General features: G+C 42.7%; 1 protein-coding gene across 1 annotated transcript in view; it reads right to left on the reverse strand.

The window, feature by feature from the left end:
- The window catches only part of CCDC81 (coiled-coil domain containing 81), a 316,574-nt gene that overhangs the window by 41,118 nt on the left and 250,629 nt on the right, over positions 1 to 24,827 (reverse strand). The window contains exons 11-12 of the mRNA XM_085623150.1: positions 2,747 to 2,916; positions 1,205 to 1,283 (exon numbers count right to left, since the gene is read on the reverse strand). Of these exons, the coding sequence (XP_085479276.1) occupies positions 1,205 to 1,283; positions 2,747 to 2,916 (249 nt within the window). The remainder of the gene's footprint in view (positions 1 to 1,204; positions 1,284 to 2,746; positions 2,917 to 24,827) is intronic.

The raw sequence follows: 24,827 nt of genomic DNA on the forward strand, positions 1-24,827 counted from the left end.
TTATAAGTCAATTAAATATGTCAATTGGGTATAAGCCAATGTTATCATGTTTAGAGGAGAAAGCACACGCACTTTAATACTGGCTAGTTGTAGCAAAGAGCACAGAGTCCTAAGGTCAGCAAAATCGAGGTCAGAAAAATGGAGGAGGAAGGCACAATGTTGGGGGAAGACCACTCCCAGGTTGACAGGTCTAACACGTTTCCAATAATAGGTTCCAAATTGGCTGGTTTTGTATAATGGTATTACTTTATTCTTGCTTGTTTTTACCACTAAGTCATGAATATATGCTTGCATGAGAGAGCAATTAACAACTGACCTATCTTACTCAATGTGGTACCCAAATGAGAAACGGCATTTGTAAGAAAGCATTCGTAGCACCAGTAGGTCTAGTCTGCAAATTCAGTTAAAAGCCAGACCTATCGGCTTTGCAAGAGCTGCCAATAAGCTGATTGTGAATTTCAACATCAGTCCAGCAGCAACAGGGAAAATACTGTGCAAGCTAATTCTTAACAGTAGTCTGGTAAAAGGCGAAAGATTTATTCAGTTTGAAGAGAAACCAGTAGTCTGGTGGCTGACTGTGGTTGCAAGTAAGTCCAAACAGTCATTCCTCTAATTGGACGCATTTAGAGGACAGAAACAGTGGTGTCACTAGTAGTGCATTTGCCCTCCTGTAAATTGAATCAATGTGTCTTGCAGTGGAAAAACACAAGAACTGCTTTTTGTATACAATGCATGTATGAGATGAAGAATTGCATATGACAAAGTATGTTTAGGTTTACTTTTCTAATGTAAAATATTTCCTTATGCATTTCAATTGAGTCTCTTCTTAGGGGCAGAATAATGCACCAAAAAAGCCTTGGCGAGACATGAGAGATGTGTACCCCTCAGGGCTGATCTAAGACATGACTGATGCTGTCTCAAACCAATGGCTGAAGGAGCCAACCCAAACAAGCCAATAGCTGAAGGTGGCTGACCACTACACTGTCAAGCCTAAACACTGGCATCTATCCTACAGGGAACCATAAGCACAGCAAGGTCATTCATGCAGGATCATGCAAGATCACAGGGGGCAGCTGTCAAAATTGGCACATTTTTCTTCTGTCATGTTATCCCTTTTGAAGTAAAGTAACTGCAGCACGTTGTAATTTGCACTTTATTTCTACTCACTGTAATAAACTTTGTTTCTGACTTAGGAAATCGTTACCTGTGTATCAAGGGACCCCCTGTATGACATCATCCTTTCGTTCTTTTCTCTCAGTCTCTTGGCTTTCTGCGAAGCAAGTCTGTGAAAGGAAAGACAAGCCATGTTAAAATCATACATGAGGCATCCATCACCCTCCTGTATCTAAACAATGCAGCTAAAGGATGCACATGTAGAAATCATGGCCATTTAAGCATCGGTGGAGGCAACAACTGAGAAAACCAGCTTCACAGGACTAAAGATGCGAAGATACGGAATTATTTTCATCAGAAAACCTGAAAGATGAACCATAATGTTTACAACCGCGGCCGCACTCTACGGATATCAGTAACGAGATGAGAGTTCACATGTCATGCCCCTCCACACATCCATGCAGTGTGTGCCAGGCACCACATGGTGTTTGGCACAAGGTGCATGAATGTGCACTAAGTGCCTTTTACAACTTTAGGTTTTGCTCGGCCCTTTTCCTGGGCCGCCGCGCAAGCCGCTGTAGAAAAAGGCACTTTCTGACCGCCTGCACGAGAGTCCTATCATAATTGGGCAAGTGGGAATTATTTTCATCAGAAAAGCTGAAAGATGACCCATAATGTGTACAACCTCGGCCGCACTCTACGGAGATCTGTAACGCGACAAGAGTTCACCAAAACAAGTCTCCCTCCCAACCCTCACGCTTGGGGTTTTGCTGACTTTCCACTGAACAGCTATAGGCCTGATTTCTAATGTTAGCCACTGACCAGAAACTAATGGGCCCAGTGCGTCCCATATTACAAGTGACGCGCCGGCGACTAAATCTGCTTTGTTTCCTTCTACCGTTGAATTAATCCTAGTAGCCTATTTCGATGACACGGAAATCATGCATACATGTAACCCTTTGCAATTCCACTGTTGCATCTTGCTAGCAGAATGGAATACATGGACAATTCCAAAACACAAACAAAAAAGGCAGTCTGTGGTTATCTGTCTCAAGCCCAGGCTTCAGATCTCTGTGGATTAGTTCTATATAATACATAGATGTGACGTAATTACTGTGCAACTCGTTACACTGGATTAATTTAAAATAGTTGGTGCAGAAGACTTTTTTCACAAACTAGTCTCTGTTCCATTCCCCATTGGTGGAGTTAATTCCAAGATAGTTTCCCTGACTTTCTGCGCATGCGTGAGGCAGTCTAAAGCAAGAGTGTGCCGTACCAAACAAATGGGTCTCCCACCTGCAATTAATAATTCCGTGAATTAGCTGACTCCTTTGGGGTATCTAGGAATCCATCCCATAGTTCCCTCAAATGGACTAGCTCTACCCCGCACCATCTCAAATGTCTTGTTCATGTAAAGATATGAGGCTCGAGGACCCTCAACATGCAATGTACAAGGTCAGACTGATGAAGAAGTTGCTCCAGTCGCCGCCTTGGACCCATGTTCAGTCTGCTATAGGTCGGTGCAACATCTATGGTATCTGCATCAGTGTGGGCCACAGTGGTGAATCTTGTAAGGAACCCTCAACCTGGTACATCTTGGAGCATCCTAGGGAGAGATGATGGTCAGACTTACTCTTCGGCCAGCTGCATCTGCTCCAGACGGTCAAGAATCTCCTTGTCTTGCTTCATCTTCGCCTCTCTATTCTTTCTCCACTCCACATCCGTATTGAGGGTTTTTAGATACTTCTCTTGCTTCAGGAAAGCTGGAGGAGTGAGTGGCCTTTTCAGAAGAATGTATGAATTCTGAAAGAAAAGGGGATATTTTAAGGAGCAAATATCACACATGTAATAAAACTCATAGTTGTGGCCCTCTACATTTCTGTAGTTTCCATGCTCAGTTTCTCTTTTACAGCAGAACTGTCTGATATTAGCAGTGTGTCCTCATACGGTACATGTTCCCTGAACGCCAGCCCTATAGATGTGACCATATACTTTTCTGTATGAGCCATACCTAACCTTAAAGGTTGTCTATTTAATTATATCCAGTATAAATATTCTAATAAGCCCCAAAGCATACCAGGGTGTGTCATCATTACTTGTGTTCAGCAAGTAAGGCTTTGCCAATGCATAGCAGGGCATTTCTCTGTTCTACTAGGATTCAGTGAAGCCACATGGCCACATAATGATGCTCGCCAACATGATGCAAAAGGCACTTTCATTGCCCAATAAAGGCACTGCACTCTTATTTTATTTGCAATGTTTGCTAACGATACGAGGCTCACTTTGAATGATTTTCTACCACACATGAGTTTTGCACCTTTCCACAATTTTCTGCTTAAGTTCGCTCATGTTGCAAACTCGCCGAATGACTTACCTGTGTTTTAAACTCCAGAGCTTTACCACTAAAGGCTTTGGAAAAACATGGTTTAGGTAAACTTGAAATGTTTTTCTCAGGTTTGTTCACGTGCATTTTATTTGCAAGCATCACAATGAAATCCATCCCAAGATTTAGGTCGACTACTCTCTCATCCTTCCACCCGAAAACCTTGCAACAGTGTGAAAGTGCTTTTCTGCAACAAGGTGGTTCATGTTATGACAATTACGTCTTATGACAGAAACAAATACATTTGTTTGGGCCACCTGAAAGTTCATAATTGAAAGAGGAGCAAAGGCTTTGTTCGCAAGTTCTAGGTCATTTATAAATGAGGTTAATTAAATTTATATAGCATAATTTGGTGGAAATCGCTAACTAGGTCATAGAGTACCACTTCTACAAGTTTAAGAGCCAACGATCTGATGTATCATTGGGCAGGACGCAAACAGTGAGTAGAAATTGTGCAACATTTTTCAAAGGGACACAAAACCTCCTACCTCATGAATATTAACGAGGCAAGTTGCATCTCCCAATAAATGGATGCATTCACATTCTCAGCATGTCAATGTTTGGTTTTAAAAGGAGACCTTTGCCCCTGAAGCAACAGTTGTTGCTTTAAAAAGCAAAGCATATTGACTTTGATGGAGCAGGTAGTGCAACATTTTGTATACCCCCTCTATTTGCATGAAAATACTAATTAAATAATCTATTAATTATAATATTATTAAACGAGTGCTGCATGTATATTAATCAACATTATAAAAACCCAAATTACACGTGGGATACTGCTATTTACATGGCTAAATAACTCATATAACTAAAATCTGTACGCATATTAACAATAGTATATGTAGTGATAGTATATTGCATGATATATTGCTTTGTGATGTTTGCATCTTCGTGGAGGATCGAAAAGGTGAATATGATTGCTTTAAGTGTCGCTATATGCTAGATAAATACTAACACAAAGGGATTAGTAAGGGGTTAACATTAGAATCATCATTTCTATATATTAATTATTCTTTTGTGTTTGTTTCGCTTAAATTGACATCTGGGCCTAATCCAAAATGGTCGCTGACACCGTACACAGAAGTGGCCATGTCTCGTGAAGCGCAGAGTCAACTGCGCATGTTCGGACGGTATCGTGAACTTCTTAGCAACCTTTACACATCATGTTCCCGGTCAAAGATAAGTATTTGGTGGTCTGCCAAGATAAGGGAACAATCAAGAATACAACAGACCGGAACAAGCCGATACTGATGTGGACTAGTGACCTCACAACTAGGACTGAACTGATAATCTGGGAATAAGAATCGGACGATCCCAACCAGCCAATCACCACTGTTCTGGGCCTAAAAATGTATCTTGTTAATCTTAGATTTATTATAAAAATGGTGGTAGAATAGGGAGGGGCGCGACGCCTTTTTCCTGATGGTCCAGATGCTGCCTGACTACTTGATGACTGCAAACTTTTTCCAAATCCACGGGCTATGATTGATGCTTGCACGATTCTGGTCCTTTGATAAAATTTGGGACTGTAACGTGCTGAGCAGAGGACTTTGAACTTTGAGCCTTGACCTGCTATATTCGGAGAATTTACGACAAATTTGGTTATGCAGGACAAATTAATTGGGGAACTTCAGATAGCCAGATTAGGTAAATATGATGTTCTGCGATTTATTTAAATTGATCTAGAAATTCTAAACTTTTGACGAGACAAATGAAAGATAAATCATTATGAAATTATAGATAAACAAATATTGATTACCAAGAAATATGAGTTTGTAGTTTTTCAGGAATAAGGATTCTGAGTCTTAAAAAGTGTTTTAGCTGGTTCAAAATCACCATCAACCAATCCAACTAATTGGTCCGTCGACCAAGTGGGTGGAGTGCCTTGATGTTTAGGATTAGGGATCTATAGGTGACGAATGCTAATGTGTATATTTTGTAAAATAACTTTTCTCTCCCTATAGGTTATAAGGTGTTCCCTCACATGTACAGCGCAAGAATCATTTCATCCCTCCTGTGTGCAGACTCTTGAAAAAGAGACGTATGAGTATTGGTGTTATGGGCCCCACCAATAAATGCGTGTGTGAATGAGTTAGTGTGACGGCGGGTCTGCAACGCAGGGAGGACAGTTGTGCTCTCACTCTTTCCCCGGCTTTTGCGCTGGATCAGTTTTTCTGGTAGCAGGATGATGGTTTTATTGTTTTGGTTTGGTGATTATTGCTTATTGATCTGATTATTGTTTATTGATTTCTCATTTTTGCTTATTGGTTATTGATTGCTGATGTTTGGATGAGTATTGGTTTATGTATTAACACTCTATGTTGAGTCGTGTTGAGTTCTATGTTGTTTGACGGCTTCTGGGATGTAGGAAGTCGGAAGTTTGTAACGATTCCGTAGTAGAGCAGAGGTAAGCGCTGTTCTTGGGAAAGACAGGATTGTTGTTGCCCTGTAGGTACACGGGGAAAAACGTGTGACGATTGAAGTTGCACGACGCATTGTCTGGGTTCGATTTGGTAACATCGTCGTGTGTTGCCGCTAGGGACATTTTCTGTATGAGAGAAATGTATGGTAGCAAAAGATCACTGTGAAATTTTGGTCTTAAGTACCAGGAGTCCAAAAGGCACTCTGATTACGCTTATCACTGGAAAGGTAATAGGTGTTCCCTAAGCTTGTTAGAATGATAAAGTAGAGGGAAGTGCTACTTTATTAACGAGTGTCATAATTTTATAGTAGGGCAGACTGTTCGCTGCTCTCGGGAAAGGCAGGATTCTGTGTGAATGAACTACATTTTCTGTATGGATGTGTGTAAATGAAATAGCATTCAGTCTAATTGTGGAACTCTGGTTTTATTTCTCAGGAGCACAGCGTCTCCAACAGGTGTCTTAATTCTGGAGAAACGGTTAGCTAATGCTTGTTAGAAGGGTAAGGTAGAGGGATGTGCTACTTTATCAACGGATGTAACGATTCTGTAGTAGGGCAGAGGTAAGCGCTGCTCTCGGGAAAGACGGAATTCTTGTGAGAAAGGTCATTAACTATACGTTTGTTAGCGAAACAGATAATGGTGGCGTTTTATTGTCGTTACAGGTTTGTAAGTCAGAGAGAACGTAAAAAAGTTTGCTGATAAATTTTGTAAAGGAGGGGTCAGCAGGAGTAGCGAGAAAAGCTGACGTCAGAAAGACCGCGCTGGGATTGGCCAGCTGTAAAATGACATAGACGCTCCTGATTGGCGTGTTAGTGTACGCCGCGCTAGGATTGGAGAATTACAGGGTGACGTAGACGCTCCGGATTGGTGCGTTAGTGTGAGTCGCGCTGGGATTGGAGAATTACAGAAGTGACAAACGCTCTGGATAGGTGCGTTAGTGAAAGTCGTGCTACGATTGGATAAAAACAGAATAGTCATAGGGAAAATCTAGCGGTACTGAAAAGACAAAATGGTGTATTACGATCCACCAGAAAAAGAGAAAGTCCTGGTTTGGAAAGATCAAAAGTTTATTTAAAAAGGACAAACCGATTGTGACTAGAGCAGGACAGTTGCTTCCTCCACCAAAATCGCCCGCATCCTTTATGGTTGCGAAATACGGACATCATACATGTATGTGGTTAGACAATTGGATAAAGTATACAAAAGATGATAGAGTTTCAGAATTCCCGGAACATGGTTCATTTAATATAGCGGTTTTGAGAAATTTGAGAGAAAGAATGATGAATTTAGAACCGAGACCTAGACCAACTCAGTTTGAAGCATTGACAGAATGGGAAGATGAGATGCATGACAGAGGAGTGGCGGAAGGTATAAGTATATGTTTGGTAGATCATATAGACAGGAGAATCATGATGACAGAATGAGGAGATGGCAAAGCGCAAATATGACTGATGGTTTGTTTCCTGTGAGACATGCTGAAGAGATTAGCAGTAGAAAATGTATGGAAAAGAGGAATAACACAGAGTCAGGAGGGTATGGTGTGCATGAATCGGAGGATGATGTTCTTGATGACATGTTTTATAAAAATCCACCCCCATATCAATCAGATTCCACATTGTTGATACCAAGTGCCCCAATGAAAGAGACACCATGAAATATAAAATTTGAATCATTACCACAGGAGGTAGGAAGAAATAATCCTTTCAGAGAAATAGAGAAAAAACAACATGGTAAAACGGGTAACGAAAATTCAGCTGAACTAGCGAAAACCACCTTAGAGTTAACTGAAAAGATTAGGGATTTGACCAAAAACTTAGAAGCCGTAACTGTTCCTGTAACTATAGGACCTGCAATGCCTATTTTTGATAAACAAAAGGACAGTGAGCATTGTCTGACGATTCCTTAGAACAGTAATAAACAGACCGAGAGGCCAAGAAAAAGTTCAGATGAGAATCCATGGAGACAAACAGTAAGCATTTCAGAACAAAATACGCCTAAAAACTTGACAGTAAATCAAAGTTTAGTGGACAGAATAATAATGAGAACAGAATCAGTCCCAGGATCACCAAAGGGTTTAGAACAACCTAGTAGCGAGAAAAATCCAGTAGGACCCACTTCAGAAGAATTAAGCGAATGGTTGAGGAGCTTACAGCAGAAAGATACAGAACCCCAACCTATAGATGTGGCTACGCTGAAAATTGTTTTGGAAGAATTAATAGTAGGGACTATCCCCACAGAGAAGTTAAAAGCTTATCAAGAGGAAGAATTATTATTTTTAAGCAAAAGTATAACATGGAGAGCAAGGAATCTACATGAAAGATTAGGAGAAGTAGCAAATGAAATGGGTATAGACTTTGAAAGAGTGAAGTCTTTACAAAAACCATACCGAGTAGATTTCTCTGAAAAGGATAGTGAAAACGTGAACATTACAGGACGAACAACTCAGATTAAAGACTTAATCATTTTGTGAAGAAAATGGGGAGATGTAGATAAATGGAAAAGTAGGTGGTTTCGGAAGCGAGATGATGTCTCAGAAAAAACGTTTGCAGCTTTCCCAGTGAAAGAAAAGGAAAAGGTAGTCACAGAATGTCCCATGAGAGAAATTCCAGGTGGAGGATATGTACATGTCCCCTGGACTAGACAAGATATTCTGTCATTTACCAATGATTTTCCTCGATTGCGCGAAAAGCCAGTCGAGTGGTATAGGCAGGTTAGATAGGTTTGTGAAGTTATCAAAAGTTCTATGGATTGATTTAAATAGTCTTTTTGACATAATATTACCAGCAGACTTATGGACAGAATGTAAAATAATGATTAGCTGGCCTACACAAGAGTACCCCAAGGACCCAAAAACAGGTGCCCCTGCTCCCGAAGTAATGAAAAAATATGAACAGGTAATTACCTTTCTGAAAAACAAAGTACCCCCTAAAGAAACTGATTGGGTAAAAATTGACCGAACTCATCAAGAAGCAAAAGAATCGGTACATGCCTACTATGAAAGGTTATTTCTCTAGATACACCCCTCTATGGCATTCATCATTGCTGCCCCACCTGGCAAACGATGATATGGGGAAAAGATGGGAAAAATATGGGATACGCACAATAGGTGACTTCTGTGGAGGGGTCCAAGAGGCTCAATTCCCTAGAATACAGCGGGTCTTTGGTATCCTTGATAATCAATATTTTAAATTTCTCCAGATTAAGAACGTCCTTATCACACGGAAGCCAAAGATTAAATTGGAGGAGATTCCGCTATTAGAAACAGCAACCAGGGAAATGAGTAGAATTAGGGATTTTTATAAAATACTCATTGATAAAAGCCCTGATGACCTGGAAAAAACTGAAGCATCTTGGGCAGCTAATCTTAGTAACCCCGATGTTGATATCTACATGAGCCTTTCCTTAACAGCTGAAATTTTTCTAATAATAAAACGATATTTAACCTATATTTTACCCCTGCTAAACTATATCAATGGGGGATGAGGGCCGACGACAAATGTCCTAGATGTGGGGCTGGACCCGCCACCCTGTTACACATGTTTTATGGCTGCGACAAACTGGCCCTACTTAAAGAAGGTTTGTCGGGTTTCTGGGAATCATTGTTCAGTTTTAGACCAGATCTAACTCCGACTTTGCTGATTCCTGGCCATGACAGTACGCTGGGTCTTAACACCGAACAAAAATATGGTGTGTTCCTTGGGGCAGCGGTCTACAGGTTATTACTGGCCACAAGATGGAAAGACCAGGACTCACCAACCTTTCATATGTGGCTCGCCAGGCTCCTTGGGATATATAAACAAGAGATGTCTATATATGCCTGCAGAGGCAAACAGGCAAGAATTAGGGGTAGGAAGATCTGGGCGTATGTCGCCAATTGGAGTAGTGATGCGAGGATGAATTAGTTGTGCCCATGTATGTATTATTATAAGTTTTCCTCTGTAAACTGTCATCTCCTTGGTGTAATGTATCTGTATGTATTTGTATTTAACTTTCCTGGATATGCTCTCAATAAAAATAAAAAATAAAAAAATAAAAAGAAAGGTTAATTCTCGCCTTTAGGCAGTTTAGTGGTGATGAAAATTTGAGTGAAAAGGATTTGAGTCACTTTGTATATCGATTTGTGTATGGGCTGCGACCAGAAATAAGTGAAATGATTAAACAGCATACAGTGGACTGGCAAAATAATAAGATAGATTAAGTACTGAGACATGCAAAATATTTTAGTGATGAAATTGAAGCAAAATAGCGAAAATTAAAAGAAAAGGCTATGTGGGCACAGGTAAAAGTGGCAGAAAGACAGGAAGCTCAAATGATTGAACAGGCAAATAGTGCAGGTATGAAACCTAAATTTAATGGTGGAAAAGGAAAGGCACAATTTAATATAGATGAAGCCAAAAAGAAATGGCCATGTCATAATTGCGGAAGAATAGGGCATTGGAAATCCGAGTGTAAATTTCCCCTGAGTGCTAATGATGATAATGCATCATTGAATTCACAGGTGCAGAAAGAGGTGAGTTGTCAACCACAGCGACAGCAACAGGTTGTTGCCCAACCGAATCAGGCGTCAAAACCGCCTTTGCCACAGAGCGTAAATCCTCAGAAATACAGTAATGAGACAGGATTCTACAACGAAAAACAGGTAACTAAGCTGCCACGCGCTAGTGCTGTTTCACAATATTGGCTACAACGCGATGAGAGTGAGTCAGACGAAAACTATTGACGGTGCAAGAGTGTGTGCTTGGCGCAACTCTAGAAGTAGACCAGACAGGCCCTTTTGTGGATGGAAAGGTAAATGATGAAAATGTTACTTTCTTAGTAGATACTGGTGCTACTCATTCAACTGTTAGGTCAGCTGATTTTAAAAATCTTCCTCTCTCGGACGAAACAATCCAAGTAGTTGGAGTGTCTAACAGACAGATAAAAACGTATCTCACCGATCCAGTCAAAGTTAAAATAGGGAACTTTTCTGAAATGTTGTGTGCGATTCAAGCCCTGTAAATTTGTTAGAGAGAGATTTGCTGTGCAAAATTAATTGCACAATATTTTGGACTCCAGATGGTATAGCATTTGAGACTCCAGATGAGGATGTGCTATACAAAATGACAATGGCTAACATGGAAACAGAAATTACCGAGGCATTTGCTGTATTTGATCCTGAGGAATTGCCTCAAGAATTTAAAACGTGGGATTTTACAGGAGAAGATGTGGGGTTGATGAAAAATGTAGATGCCATAAAAATTTCTGTAAATGAAGGAGTAAATTACCCGAATATTCCACAATATAAATTGACACCTGAGATAATTACCGGAGTCACACCTATAATAGAGAAAATTATTATACAAGGTATTTTGAGAGAAATAATGAGTAGCCCATGTAATTCACCAATTATGGGCCTGAAAAAGCCTAATGGAACGTTCAGAATAGTGCAAGACTTGAGAAAAATAAACAAAATTGTTGTCATGTTGTCCTGTTGCACCAAATCCATCTGTGATTTTGTACCAGATTCCTCATGATGCAGAGTGGTACACAGTAATCGACCTGTGTCATGCTTTCTTTTCTATCCAATTGCATCAGGACAGTCAACAAATTTTTGCGTTCCGGTTTGGCGAACGTATTTTGGCATGGTGCCGAATTCCAGAGGGATATTCAGAGAGCCCCTCAATATTCAACCAGATATTGAAAAAGTCCTTAGAAGATCTAAAGATGCCCGAGAGCTCAGTACTGGTGCAGTACATTGACGACCTACTTTTGGCGTCAAAAACGCGAGAAGCTTGTGTAGTGGATACCATAGCATTGCTAAATCATTTGGCAGATGGAGGACTTAAAGTATCTCCGTCAAAATTACAATTCTGTCAAAAGGAAGTACAATATTTAGGCCATAAAATCGAGAAAGGATTGAGGAAAGAGACTGCAGATAGGATCAAAATAATTAAGGGAATGAGAGCCCCAATGACGCAAAGAGAAGTGAGAATGTTCCTCGGAATGGTGGGATATTGCCGTCAGTGGATAAGTAACTTTTCCCTGATTGCAAAACCATTAGTACGTTTGACAAGAAGTGATGTGAAAGATCCTATTGAATTGAATAAAGAAGAATTGATGGCCTTTAAACAACTGAAAGACAGTTTGTGTGAAGCACCAGCACTTGGTATGCCTCATTATGAAAAAGAATTTGAACTCTATTGCAGTGAAAGAAATGGGTGTGCACTTTCTGTGTTGATACAGAAACATGGGAAACTGCATACTTTTCAGCTATATTGGATCCTGTAGCTGTAGCATTACCGGGTTGTCTAAAAGCAGTCGCGGCTACATGTAAGAGCCTTGAAAAAAGTGAAGGAATTGTGATGGGATATCCTGTGCGAGTGTTTGTACCTCATGATGTGGCAATTCTTTTAACAAGGAGCCATACACAGTTCATGACGCATAGTCGTCTGACTAAATATGAGAAAGTCATCTTAGGTGCAACAAATGTGAGTCTTGTGAGATGTTTGAATGTAAATCCGTCAACATTGCTACCTGATGCTGAGAATGTGGAAGTCAGAGATGATGTGGATCATGACTGTTTGGTAGTGCTTGATTTCTGTACCAAACCACGTCCTGATATAAAAGATGTACCTTTGACAGAAAGTGACTATGTGATGTTTGTGGATGGATCATGTTTGAGAACGGATGATGGAATTCTCAGTGCGGCATATGCAGTATGCACAGTAGCAGCGGTATTAGAAGCGTCATGCCTGAAAGGAGTAAAATCAGCCCAAGTTACTGAACAAGAGCATGTAAGTTGGGAAAGAATGTGAGAGTGACTGTGATAACCGATAGTCAATATTGCTTCGGTGTAGTGCATGACTTTGGGCAAATTTGGTCCCAAAGACGGTTTTTGACTTCAAGTGGAACCCCTATAAGGAATGCTGAAGTGGTTGGAAAATTGCTCGAGGCGATACAGCTGCCTAAGCAATTAGCTGTGGTGAAATGTGCTGCGCATTCAAAGGCTGGAGGTTATATCCCAGCTGGCAACCAGTTTGCCAACGATATGGCTCAATTTTGCGCACGCAATCAGAATTCTGTGAATCGGGCAAGAGAAAAGGAAATGAGTTCATGTCACTTGTTTACTAACATTGTGAATACATGGGAAGAATTGAGGCAGTTACAAGATGACGCAGGAGATGAGGAAATGAGACAGTGGGTAAAAGCAGGATGTGCACCAAGGGAAACAGATCATGTGTGGGTTTATCAGATGGAAGACCAGTTATGCCTGATAGCATGGTGTCCGCTATGGCATGGATGTATCATGGACAAGCACATGTAGGGAGAGACGCAATGATCAGATTGTTCAAACAAACATGGTATGATGCAAAATTCAGACTTGTAGCTGAGAGCCTTTGTCAAAGATGCCTTATATGTCAGCAGTTCAATCCTGGAAGAAAAACAGTGGTAAGTCTAGGAACAATATTTTTATTTATTTTATTTTATGTAGTTTGTAGAGCGCACAGCTACCCCCGAAGGGGTGTCCCGGCGCTAGAACCTGAACCTCCAAAGGAGAGGAGAGGAGCAAGAAGGGGAAGTAGCGTAGTAAATCAGAGTCCAGAGAAGAGCCAGGTTTTGAGTCTGGCCCGGAAGATGGATACGGAGGGACAGAATCTAAGATCGACTGGCAGTGCATTCCATAGTTTTGCCGCAATTACACTGAACCCTCTGCCACCCATTCTGGATAGTCTGAAACGGGGAGAAATCAGAAGGCGTAGGTCATTGGATCTCAAAGATCTGATGGAACGGGATATTGAGACACGTTTTTTCAAGTAGTTTGGTCCGCGATCGTAGATGGCTCGGTGAGTGAGAGTGAGGACCTTGAACTGGATACGGCTGGCCACAGGTAGCCAGTGCAGTTCCTTACGATATGCGGTTACTGATTGACGGTAGGGAATATTGCCAATCAGTCTGGCCGCCGCATTCTGAATAATCTGCAACCGGTCAATCAGGTATTGGGGAGCACCAGCATAGAGGCTATTAGCATAGTCCAGGTGGGACGTGATGAGGGCATGGGTAACTGTACGGCGGGAGTCCAGAGGGAGATAGGGAAGTATTTTTCTAATCATGCGCAGCTTCAGGAAGCAGGCAGAGGTCACTTTATTAATCTGAGTCTTGCATGAGAGGGAGTCGTCAAACTGGAAACCCAGGTTGCGGGCCGAGTGGACGGGAGAGGGAGCGGGATCAAGTGCCGCGGGCCACCACCAGGAGGATGGGGTGGAGTTTTTCTGGTTAAAAAACAGCACCTCTGTCTTGTCTGCATTGAGTCTTAGATGGTTTTCAGACATCCAACCACTGATGTTGTTGAGGCACAGGCGGAAGTTGGAGAACGCGGAGTCAGAGTGGTCTCTACAATAGGTCGAGAAGGAGGGCTTTCACCAGAATGCAGATTGACTTCTTGAAATGCCTCCCTGTAACAGGTTGAGGTATGTTTTAGTGATGGTCTGTCTATTTTCTAGATGGGTAGAAGCATACCCCACAAGAAGTAGTGATGGAATTACAGTAGCCAAACTACTATTGAGAGAGTTTATCCCTAGATTCGGGTTCCCAGTCACAATTGAGTCAGATAAAGGAAAGCATTTTCAGAATGAAATCATGAAGCTAATTTGTGAAGCATTGAATGTACAACAGAAACTACAGTGTGCCTATCGCCCAGAGGCTTCTGGAGTTGTGGAACAAGTAAATGGCACCATTAAAAACAGATTGGGAAAAATGTGTTTAGCCACAGGTTTGAAATGGCCTGATGTCTTGCCTCTGGTACTCATGACTATTAGCTCTATTTCAGATAGAAATACAGGTCTGAGTCCTCATGAAATTGTCATGCAACATGTTTTCATACCAGTCAACAAACTGTTGCCTATATCTGATGACTTGGTGTTGGATTATTGCAAGGGGTTGGCTGATTCCGTTCATTCTGTGTTCCATCAGGTTGGATCGGATGCCACCACCCTTGAAAAGAAGCCAGCTCATGATTTGAGCCCAGGGGACTGGTTGAGAATTAAGGTGCACAGAAGACTAAACAGTTTGGTCCCACATTGGGGAAAACCGCGTCAGGTGATCTTGACCACAACAACAGCAGTAAAGTGTGCAGGAGTAAAAAACTGGATTCATGCTAGTCACACCTTGCGAATCCCAAACCCAGTGGATAACTAGGAAGGAGAATACTTCGAAGAATCAGATACTAGTTCTGAATCTGATACTGAGGACACAAGAACAAGACAAACTCCTGAAAGGGGGGAATCAGAACCAAATTCAGTTGTTGCCCCAGAAAATCTGCCCTTAAGAAGGAAATTGCAGATTTCTGATACCAGCTCAGAATAGGATACTGAACCAGTACGAGTACACGGAAAAAGGAAGATAAACGGTGAAGAAATTGTCAAAGAAATTCTTGATAAAGAGATTGAGTGAAAGTTCAAGAGAAATTCCATCTGAGGTAATAACATTAGATGGTGAGGTGCCAGATACAGAGAGTGAGAGAAAGGTTTTTGCGGAAGACCCCCGAGGAGTTGTAGGGAATTCACATATCCAGTTAGAAGAAGGGACAATTAGTCAGCAGGAAGATTGTGTGGAAGAACCACGAGGAGGGACAGAAGTAGGTAAAATAAAAGAAGTGGTGGAAAAAAGAACAGCTGAGGGTAAATGTCAAGTTGAAACTGAATCAGAGGACAGTGATGAAGAAGTACCAGAAGGTCGAGTCCTAAGAAAGAGAGCATGGAGAACTGAGAAAAATGAAAAGGGAAATAAATTAAAAGATCAGCAAGAGATGAAATTTGGCCAAATAAAATAAAGAGATTGAGATACAGATTGACACGAGTGAATTCATCTAGAGCTGAACAAGTAAATGAAGTATCTAGTCAAGAGAAATTAAAAGACGGAGAAAAAACGACAGAGGAAAATAAGAGAACAAGAAAACCTAACCAGAAGTATAAGTCGCCGGAATGGTCATATGCGGCACTGCCTGAAATAAAAGAAGGGGCGGACAGCCAAGGGGATCCAGGGGTGACTGTACCAGAAGTGGTTGAGGAAGACGAAGAATTGGAAGTCCTGAGAGTTATCTTGTCCGATATTGGAGAAGAGACGGATGTTCAGGAAGTTCTGTACCAAGATTATGTAAGAAAAGTAGAAGACGATCAAATGCCAAATTGAAGAGACCGAAAGTGACCCAAGTGGGAAGACAATAATTTACTGAAAAAGACCTAACTGATAGAACCAAGTAGGTGCTTAGAGCCTTGGGTTAGACAAAATTAGTTGTGAAGTAGAAGAGGCTAAGTGAAAAGACACTGATAATTTTTTGAAATGGCAAACACAGAAGGTAGAAAAACTAAATATGTATTTATTCGAAGATGGTTTAAAATGTGTTGTTGTACAGAATTACTAATGCTTCTGTGGAGTGCATTAGCTTTAATAGTTTCATTCAAGGTTACACTAGGAACAATAGAAGGATATAGTGAGAATAAAACAAATGTAGAAAAGATTCAGAAAGTACACCCGACTAAAATAGATAGAAATTATTTACAAAAAGACAGGTCTATAAATGATTTCTCTAACAATGTATTTTCAAAATTACTATACGAATATGTAAAGACGATGGACGTGAGGGATTGCTACGTCTGCATGCAGTTACCTGCATCTGTTTCAGAGGGAGTGACCTATCATCACCTCCCAGTAACATATGGAATAACATGTAGTGTAGTAGCAAGTTTGTTTGACCAAATAGGGAAATTAGAATATTATTTTTCAGATGTAGATAACATATTTTCACAAGTACCTGTAGTTAACAAATTGAATAAAGTGAAACCTGCCAAGGTGCTAGGTGAATTTTTCTTAGAAACTAAAGAACTAACATTAGAGTCCATATTTAGAAATAATCTAACTTGCAGCTTAAAGAAGGAGGAAAGGATTTTCTTAGCTATGGTTGAAGAAAGGAGAGAAAGGAGATTAAAGATGCAAAGGAAAATACCTGAAGGAAAAGAAGAAAAGACAGTTTGGGATGTTGAAAGAGAAACACATTTGAAGGGAGAGGCTAGTCCAACAATGGCTTTAGATTGGCATCAGAAAGTAAAGTTGTGTATTAGAAGGAATCAAACTGCATATGATAATTATTTTGTAGGTACAAGTGATTGCCATGATACATATCGAATCATGGGTTGATGGGGATTTAAAGGAGGAAATTATCCAGTCTTTCCTGGATTATATTTTATCTGCGGGAACAAGGCATATTATCGATTGCCAGATCATTGGTATGGCACATGTTATATAGGCCTGGTTTCCCCAAAGATATTCCATGTGGGAAGAGGAAGAGATGGTGTACATAAGTTAGGTAGTCAACTAACACGTAGAAAAAGAGAATCTTGGTCAGAAATTGTAGGAGACTTTTTTGGAGCATTGATACCAGCAGTGGGAATATCTCTGAATGCACACAAAATAAGAAAATTATCCACAGTAGTGGATCGCTTGTCAACAAGCACCGCAGGAGAATTCTTATTAGTAAATACAGAAATGGTTGCCATGCGTGCCATGGTAATGCAAAATCGACTTGCCCTTGATATAATTTTGGCAAAAGAGGGTGGAGTCTGTGGAATGCTGAAAGTTCAACATTGTTGTACTTACATTCCTGACGAAAGTCAAGATTTAAAGACCTACATTAAAAATATAAATGATTTGCATGAAGAAATTGCACCACTGGAGGTTGAAGGTGTTTGGGAAAAGATTGGAAAGAAATGTTCCTCTATTAAAGATTTCCTATTAAAATTAGGTAGTACATTTATAGGTAAGATCTTATTTCCATTAACATGTGCGATATTCTTAGTATTAATCTTAAGACTAGGATGTTTATGTTGCAAAAGAAAGAAAATACGGAAAAACATAAAAAGAGAAACTTTGAAGAAGAAAGAAAATAAAAGACGAGAGAGAATTTGAAGAGGTAGAATTAGAAGAAATGAAAGATAGTATGTATAGAAAAGCAAGAGAAGAAGAGATAGGTGAAGCTAATAAAACTTAAAAACTATTGAATTAATTTCTTTTTTATAGAGTTACAAAATTTTAGGTAGTGTGGGATATATTCACCAAATGGGGGATTGATGGAGCAGGTAGTGCAAAATTTTGTATACCTCCTCTATTTGCATGAAAATACGAATTAAATAATCTATTAATTATAATATTATTAAACGAGTGCTGCATGTATATTAATCAACATTATAAAAACACAAATTACACGTGGGATACTGCTATTTACATGGCTAAATAACTCATATAACTAAAATCTGTACACATATTAACAATAGTATATGTGGTAATAGTATATTGCATGATATATTGCTTTGTGATGTTTGCATCTTTGTGGAGGATCGAAAAGGTGAATATGATTGCTTTAAGTGTCGCTATATGCTAGATAAATACTAACACATAAACGGATTAGTAAGGGGTTAAGATTAGAATCATCATTTCTATATATTAATTATTCTTTTGTGTTTGTTTCGCTTAAGTTGACATCTGGGCCTAATCCAAAATGGTCGCTGACACCGTACACAGAAGTGGCCACCGTCTCGTGAAGCGCGGAGTCAACTGCGCGTGTTCGGACGGTATCGTGAACTTCTTAGCAACCTTTACACATCATATTCCCGGTCAAGGATAAGTATTTGGTGGTCTGCCAAGATAAGGGAACAATTAAGAATACAACAGACCGGAACAAGCCGATACTAATGTGGACTAGTGACCTCACAACTCGGACTGAACTGAGAACCTGGGACCAGCCAATCACCACTGTTCTGGGCCTAAAGATGTATCTTGTTAATCTGAGATTTATTACAAAAAAGGGTAGTAGAATAGGGAGGGGCGCGACGCCTTTTTCCTGATGGTCCAGAAGCTGCCTAACCACTTGATGACTGCAAACTTTTTCCAAATCCATGGGCTATGATTGATGCTTGCACGATTCTGGTCCTTTGATAAAATTTGGGACTGTAACGTGCTGAGCAGAGGACTTTGAACTTTGAGCCTTTTTTTTAAAACATAGTTTATTGCATTTTTTAGTTTCATTTGCATCATTACAATATACATAATCTGTTGCATATAATATATCCAATCCCGTATACATTTATCCTTTGCAGCTCTCCTCCACCATCCAGTTATGTGCAACATCACAATACAGCTGGTGCATTTGTTTAACAATGAGTTAAGCAGCAAAGAAACCAGTCAACATTGATGGCTAAAATTTCACTGCAATATTTAAAACTAATTACCTTTAACTCCCCTTTTCCCCACCCTCCCCGGTCTCTTATCTAACTTTCCTTACAATCATGTGGGTGTGGACTTCGACCTGCGCTGGCTGCCCAGTCGTATTCGTGTAGCTTGATATCTCCTGTATATACATTGTCTTCAGAGCACAGTTCTTGGTGCCTATTATGCTATGACTTCTACGGGTTATTTTCGGCTGCCGCTGCGGACTTTAACGCTTCTAAGAAGGCATCCCACTCTAATGCTATTGGTACTTTCCGCAGCCCTTTGAGCTCTTCCCTGCATTGTGCTGTACTCTCTGCAGTGCCCCATCGTATTAATTCCGAGTGCCATGTCAAGACGTCTGGGGGTTTCCGTGATTTCCAGCGCATTGTAATGTTGTGTATGGCTAATATAAGTGCGAGATCCATCAGTCTCTACTGTACTTTGTGTTTGTGTACTTGCGTATGTAGTCCTAAAATGCACTCCTCTACCGTGTTCTTCACTTCCCGCTCCGTTGCATCCCCTATTCCATGTCTTATAGTGTCCCAATACTCTCGTATTCTGGGACAAGCCCACAGCATGTGAAGTAGGTCGACGCCCTCCAACAAACATCTCGGACAGTGATGTTGCATCTGGGGGAACATTTTGTCCAGCCTATGCGGAGTGAGATAGGCTCTGTGCAGGACCATGGTCTGTATAAATGTAAATTTCGCGTTCCGCGATACCTTCCGCGGGTGTTCTAATACCCTTGCCCATACCTTGTCTGTGAGGGGCCTACCGATGTCTCCTTCCCATGCAGCCTTCAGAGAATCCATAGGGGCTGCAGCGTGTGTTCTGATTCCAGTGTATAACCATCTTATAAGGTGCCGCCCCCTTCCCATATAATACACCATTTTCACCAGTTCATTCGTGAAAGGTTCCTACCTGTTTGGTGCCTAGTGCCTCTAAACGTATTGCACCAGTGCAGCGTGCACTAGATACAACTGTTCCGGGGCCCCAGTTTCATTAACGAATATGTCATGGTCCAATAGTGTCCCTTCCCCAAATAAATCCGACATCGTGGCGATCCCCGCGTCCAGCCACGGCGTTAATGTGTGTTTCGTAAGCGTGCCGCTCAACAGGGGAATCCCCAGCAGGGGAATGTTCCCTGCATACGCACTGCGTGATTGTGTATATTGCATCACCGCTTTCCAGCAGCGAAGTGCCGTGTCTAATAACGGGGGGAGGTTCCTTAAGGGTCCGCCACCCGGCAGCAGCAGTGCATGCAATTTGCCATTCTCAATGTCTACCTCTGTATATCCTATTTCCTGCAGGTTGCGGCCCGCCGTCCAATAAGACAGCCACTGCAATTGTCTTGCATAATAGTATGCATGCAGGTCAGGGACTCCCAGTCCCCCCCCATCCGCGTACCCACTTGTAGCTTTTTAAGGCTTATGCGGCGTCTGCCATTGCCCCAGATAAGATCAATATGCATCGTATTTAGTGTTTTGAACGTGGCTTGCGGTACCATCAATGGGAGATTAGTAAAGTAGTATAACAGTCTCGGTAGGACTACCATTTTGGCAAGGGCCACTCTTCCCATCGCTGACAATGGCAGCGTTGCCCAAAACCCTATACTGGATCTTAAGGTGCAGGGTGCCTTATGCGGGTTACCGTCCAGCATGTCCGCATGCTTCCTGTATACTTGTATACCTAGATATTTAAAGGTATCCGTGGCTATTTCTATTCCCTCGTCTCCAAAAGCCACCCTCTCGATCCCTGCGTGTTCAGTGAAAAAGAAGGCGTGTGACTTTCTAATATTAATGGATAATCCTGAAGCCCTAGCAAAGCGACTGAATGCTTCATGTACTGCAGTTAGGGGCCTTCTTAGGTCATGCAAATATAAGAGAATGTCGTCTGCGTATGCCGAGAATAAGTGTTGCGTGCGTCCCAGTAATACTCCACATGTCAGAAATTCTTTCCGCAGCATTATGGCCAGCGGTTCCAAGGCTAATATAAATATTAAAGGCGACAGAGGGCATCCCTGTCTGGTCCCTTTGTGTATCGTGTATTCTCTAGAGATATGGTTTCCCGTGCGGGCCCTGGCCACCGGGTTTTTGTACAGTAAACGCAGCCACGCTATGTAACCTTCCGGTATCCCGAATTTTCCCAGTTTATAGAGTCAAAAGCTTGTTTTAAGTCCAGTGAGAGGCCACAGGGTCCGCAGTGCACTGTCGGCCCTGTTGGGGCCGGACATGGAAGAACCCCCGGAAATCCCGGAACTTACCTATGTTACCAAAACGGAGGCGCCGGCCAAACTGGTTACGACCCTCAAAAAACTCTGGGATCAGCACCGGGCGCCCCAGTGTTCAGCGGCACGGAGCGGCTGGTAGGCCGACCTCCAAATGGAAATAACGGACAAGATGTGGAAATACTGCTGCTCTAGCACCAAGAAGGTTTCCTTAAACGGTAGGCATAAACTGATACATTTTAAGTACCTACAGCGGGTCTATTACACCCCTGAGAGACTGCACAGGTATGGGCTTCGCCCAACAGCAGAGTGCGAGCGCTGCCATTTCCCAGTAGCGGATTTCATACATATGGCCTGGCACTGCCCGGGTATAGCCCGGTTCTGGACGGGGGTGTTTCGGGAACTGAGCCAGATACTGGAAACTGACATACAGCCTAACCCAGCGCTGGCGTTGCTGGGCTACTCCAGGCCTCTCCCGCTGGCGCTGAGACGCCTGACGGACATGGCGCTGTTAGTGGCTCGGCGCGTTGTAGCGGCATGTTGGATGAGGGGGCCGCTTCCCACTAAGAAACGATGGGCCAGGGACATGCTGTACTGCATCACACAGGCGGAGACATATAGTGAATTGTTACCCCCGAAAAGCCGCCCCAAGAACTTCTGGGGGCTGTATAGAACATACCTGGCCGCTGGGGCCGCCGAAACGGCGGGTCAGGGGGAGACGCAGAGCGATGTATCCAATGCACACAGCGGGACGGAGGGGGATGTAGTACAGGATCGCGACCTTGTGGACGCATGACTGGATGAGACGTTGGCGTGACAGTCTGGAGGTGCGCCTGTGAGTAGAGGGTGTAGCGGGGAACTGCCCGGAGGTGTTTGGTATGCTCTATATGGGGTCGTGCGGAAGGCAGAAGAGTGCTGCAGGGTTGTCAGTGATCTGAGTGTGGAGGGACGCAATGGCTGCTCACTGCTAGATGCAAGGACTGCGGATAAGGCTGCAAGTAGATGTGAGAGGGAGGAGACGACGTGCGTGTGGTGGGTGGGGTGGGTGGGGAGGGTGGGGGGGCGTTGGGATATGGTTACGGATACTCAGGGACCGGACCAGGATTGTAGGGGATGGCGGGCACTGGTAGGATTGCCTTACATGCAGGTTGGACTGCAGTGTGGTCTGGGGTCTGGTGCAGCCACTGTTTTTCAGAAGTAAAAGTGACGGGTTTACCACAAGTGTAGGTTCTCCTGAAATGCCGCCGGTCCTCCGGGATGTCGGCTGAATGGCCGTGTAAGCGACAACTGCACCCCCCCCGCCGCTGATCAGTGGGGCCAACTCATGGCTTCGCGACTTAACGGCGTTCTGACCTGTCCGTTTACCATTTATCAATAAAGGTTTTTGAAAATTAAAAAAAAAAAAAAAAGTCCAGTGAGAGGCAACCCGCGTGGGGATATTGACTTGGGGCTTCCGACATCAAGTGGTGTAATTTCCTAATGTTCAAGGATGTGCTACGTGAAGGTAAGAACCCAGTCTGATCTATGTGTATGAGCTGCGGTAGAGAGGGTAACAGTCTAGTAGCTAGTACCTTGCTTAGGATTTTATATTCCGAGTTTAGTAGGGACAGCGGTCGGTAATTTGCCATGTCCGTCGGGTCCCTTCCCACCTTTGGCAGTGATACCACCAATGCTTGCGCCGTTGTAGTCGGTAGGGTTCCCTCCTTCCATACATTTTTGTATAACGTTTCCAGTTGGGGGACTATAAGATCTGCGTATGTGCTGTAAAATTCTATTGGGAGCCCATCCATACCGGGGGTCCTATTTCGCGGTAAGGCCTTTATAGCTGCCCGAATCTCAGCTTGCGTAATAGGCCCGGTAAGGCCCTTTTGCGCCTCCTCTGCGAGCCTTGGGTACGTCAGAGCAGCAAGAAAGTCTGCCGCTCGGGTCTCTACATCGCAATCTATGGTGCTATATAATGTGGCGTAGTAATGGCGAAAGGCTGTCTGCCTGCGTATATGTACCTTTCCTCCATCTACCGTCTCTATCTCATGTATTATCGCTGTAGAGGGAGCGTTCCGTATTAACTTGGCAAGCAGTGCTCCTGATCTATCCGCTTCCGCATGTGCTCTCATCGTGTATGCCTGATAGTCTATTACCCGCAATACCTCTAGCGTTTCTGCGTGTTGTATCCTTGCTTCCTGCAACGGGCCCTTACATTCAGTACTCGTGACTGCTCTCTGCTCCAGCGCACCCAGTTTCTCCTCTACCTCCTTCAGCTTTTTATGTATTTCCTGTCTGACTCCCACTGTCGTACTGATTGCTTTCCCCCTTATCACTGATTTGAAAGCATCCCATTCTACCAGTCTACTTGTTGCCGTGTTACTGTTGATTGCAAAGTAATGTTCTATGGTCCCAGAAAGATCGCTGCAGAACACTTGATCTTCCAACATCTGCGGCCATAGATTCCATGTGGGGACCGGTGTAGGCACCCTCCCCCACGCTATTGTTATCTCCAGAGGATTGTGATCTGAGAAGGTTTTTGGTAAGTAGGTGGCAGTAAGCGTTTGCATTGCTATTCTGGTGGAGCAGTATACCCTGTCAATTCTTGTATGCAGATCATGCACTGCAGAGTAGTAGGAGTATTCCCTGTGCATTGGGTGTCTCAGTCTCCATACATCTCATAGTTCCCACCCTTTTGCCCATCTGTTCAGTGCTTCAGCTTGTCTTAGCACGCCTGCCCCATGTAGTGGCGGGTGCGACCTATCCAGTGTTGCGTCCATCACCGCGTTGCAGTCCCCTCCCAGTATCCAGGGATGGGATTCCCAACCCACTAGTGCCCCGCTTACCACTTCCCAATATTTGTCTTGCTCCGTATTCGGAGCATAGATGGTACCAAGCACCACAGGCTGACCGTCTAACATGCCTTTCACAAAAAGGTACCTACCAAGCTTATCCACCCTCTACTCTATCGCCTGAAATGGTATTCCATGTCTCAACCATATTGTGGCACCCCTGGCATAGCTGGAGTAGGAAGTGGAGAAGATCTCTCCCCTCCACCTTTTACGCAACTTTGCCGCTTCACTGTCCGTCATGTGGGATTCTTGAAGATACACTATCTGTGCTTTGCGGCATTGAAGCTGCGCATGTATTCTATGCCTTTTCTGTACCGTCCCCATGCCCCGTATGTTCCACGTTATTATGGTGTATTTACCTTGCGTTGTCATTTCTGTTTGTTTTGTCTTTTATTTGTTGTTGGTGCCTGCGGGAGAATCAGTGCATCTGTCGATCGCCATCGCTCATTCCATGTTCCTAATGTCATGAGACCGTCCCCTCCCCCTAACAACCCAATACTCGGTCTGGTCTTCCAACTATACCGGACCACACAACTTAACTGAAACAAAAAAGTAACCTCATTGGTCATGTATAGCGCCTTTGCCATTTGGGGGACATTGCTAGCGCCA

The sequence above is a fragment of the Triturus cristatus genome, chromosome 8, assembly GCF_964204655.1.
Source record: "Triturus cristatus chromosome 8, aTriCri1.1, whole genome shotgun sequence".
NCBI lineage: Eukaryota > Metazoa > Chordata > Amphibia > Caudata > Salamandridae > Triturus > Triturus cristatus.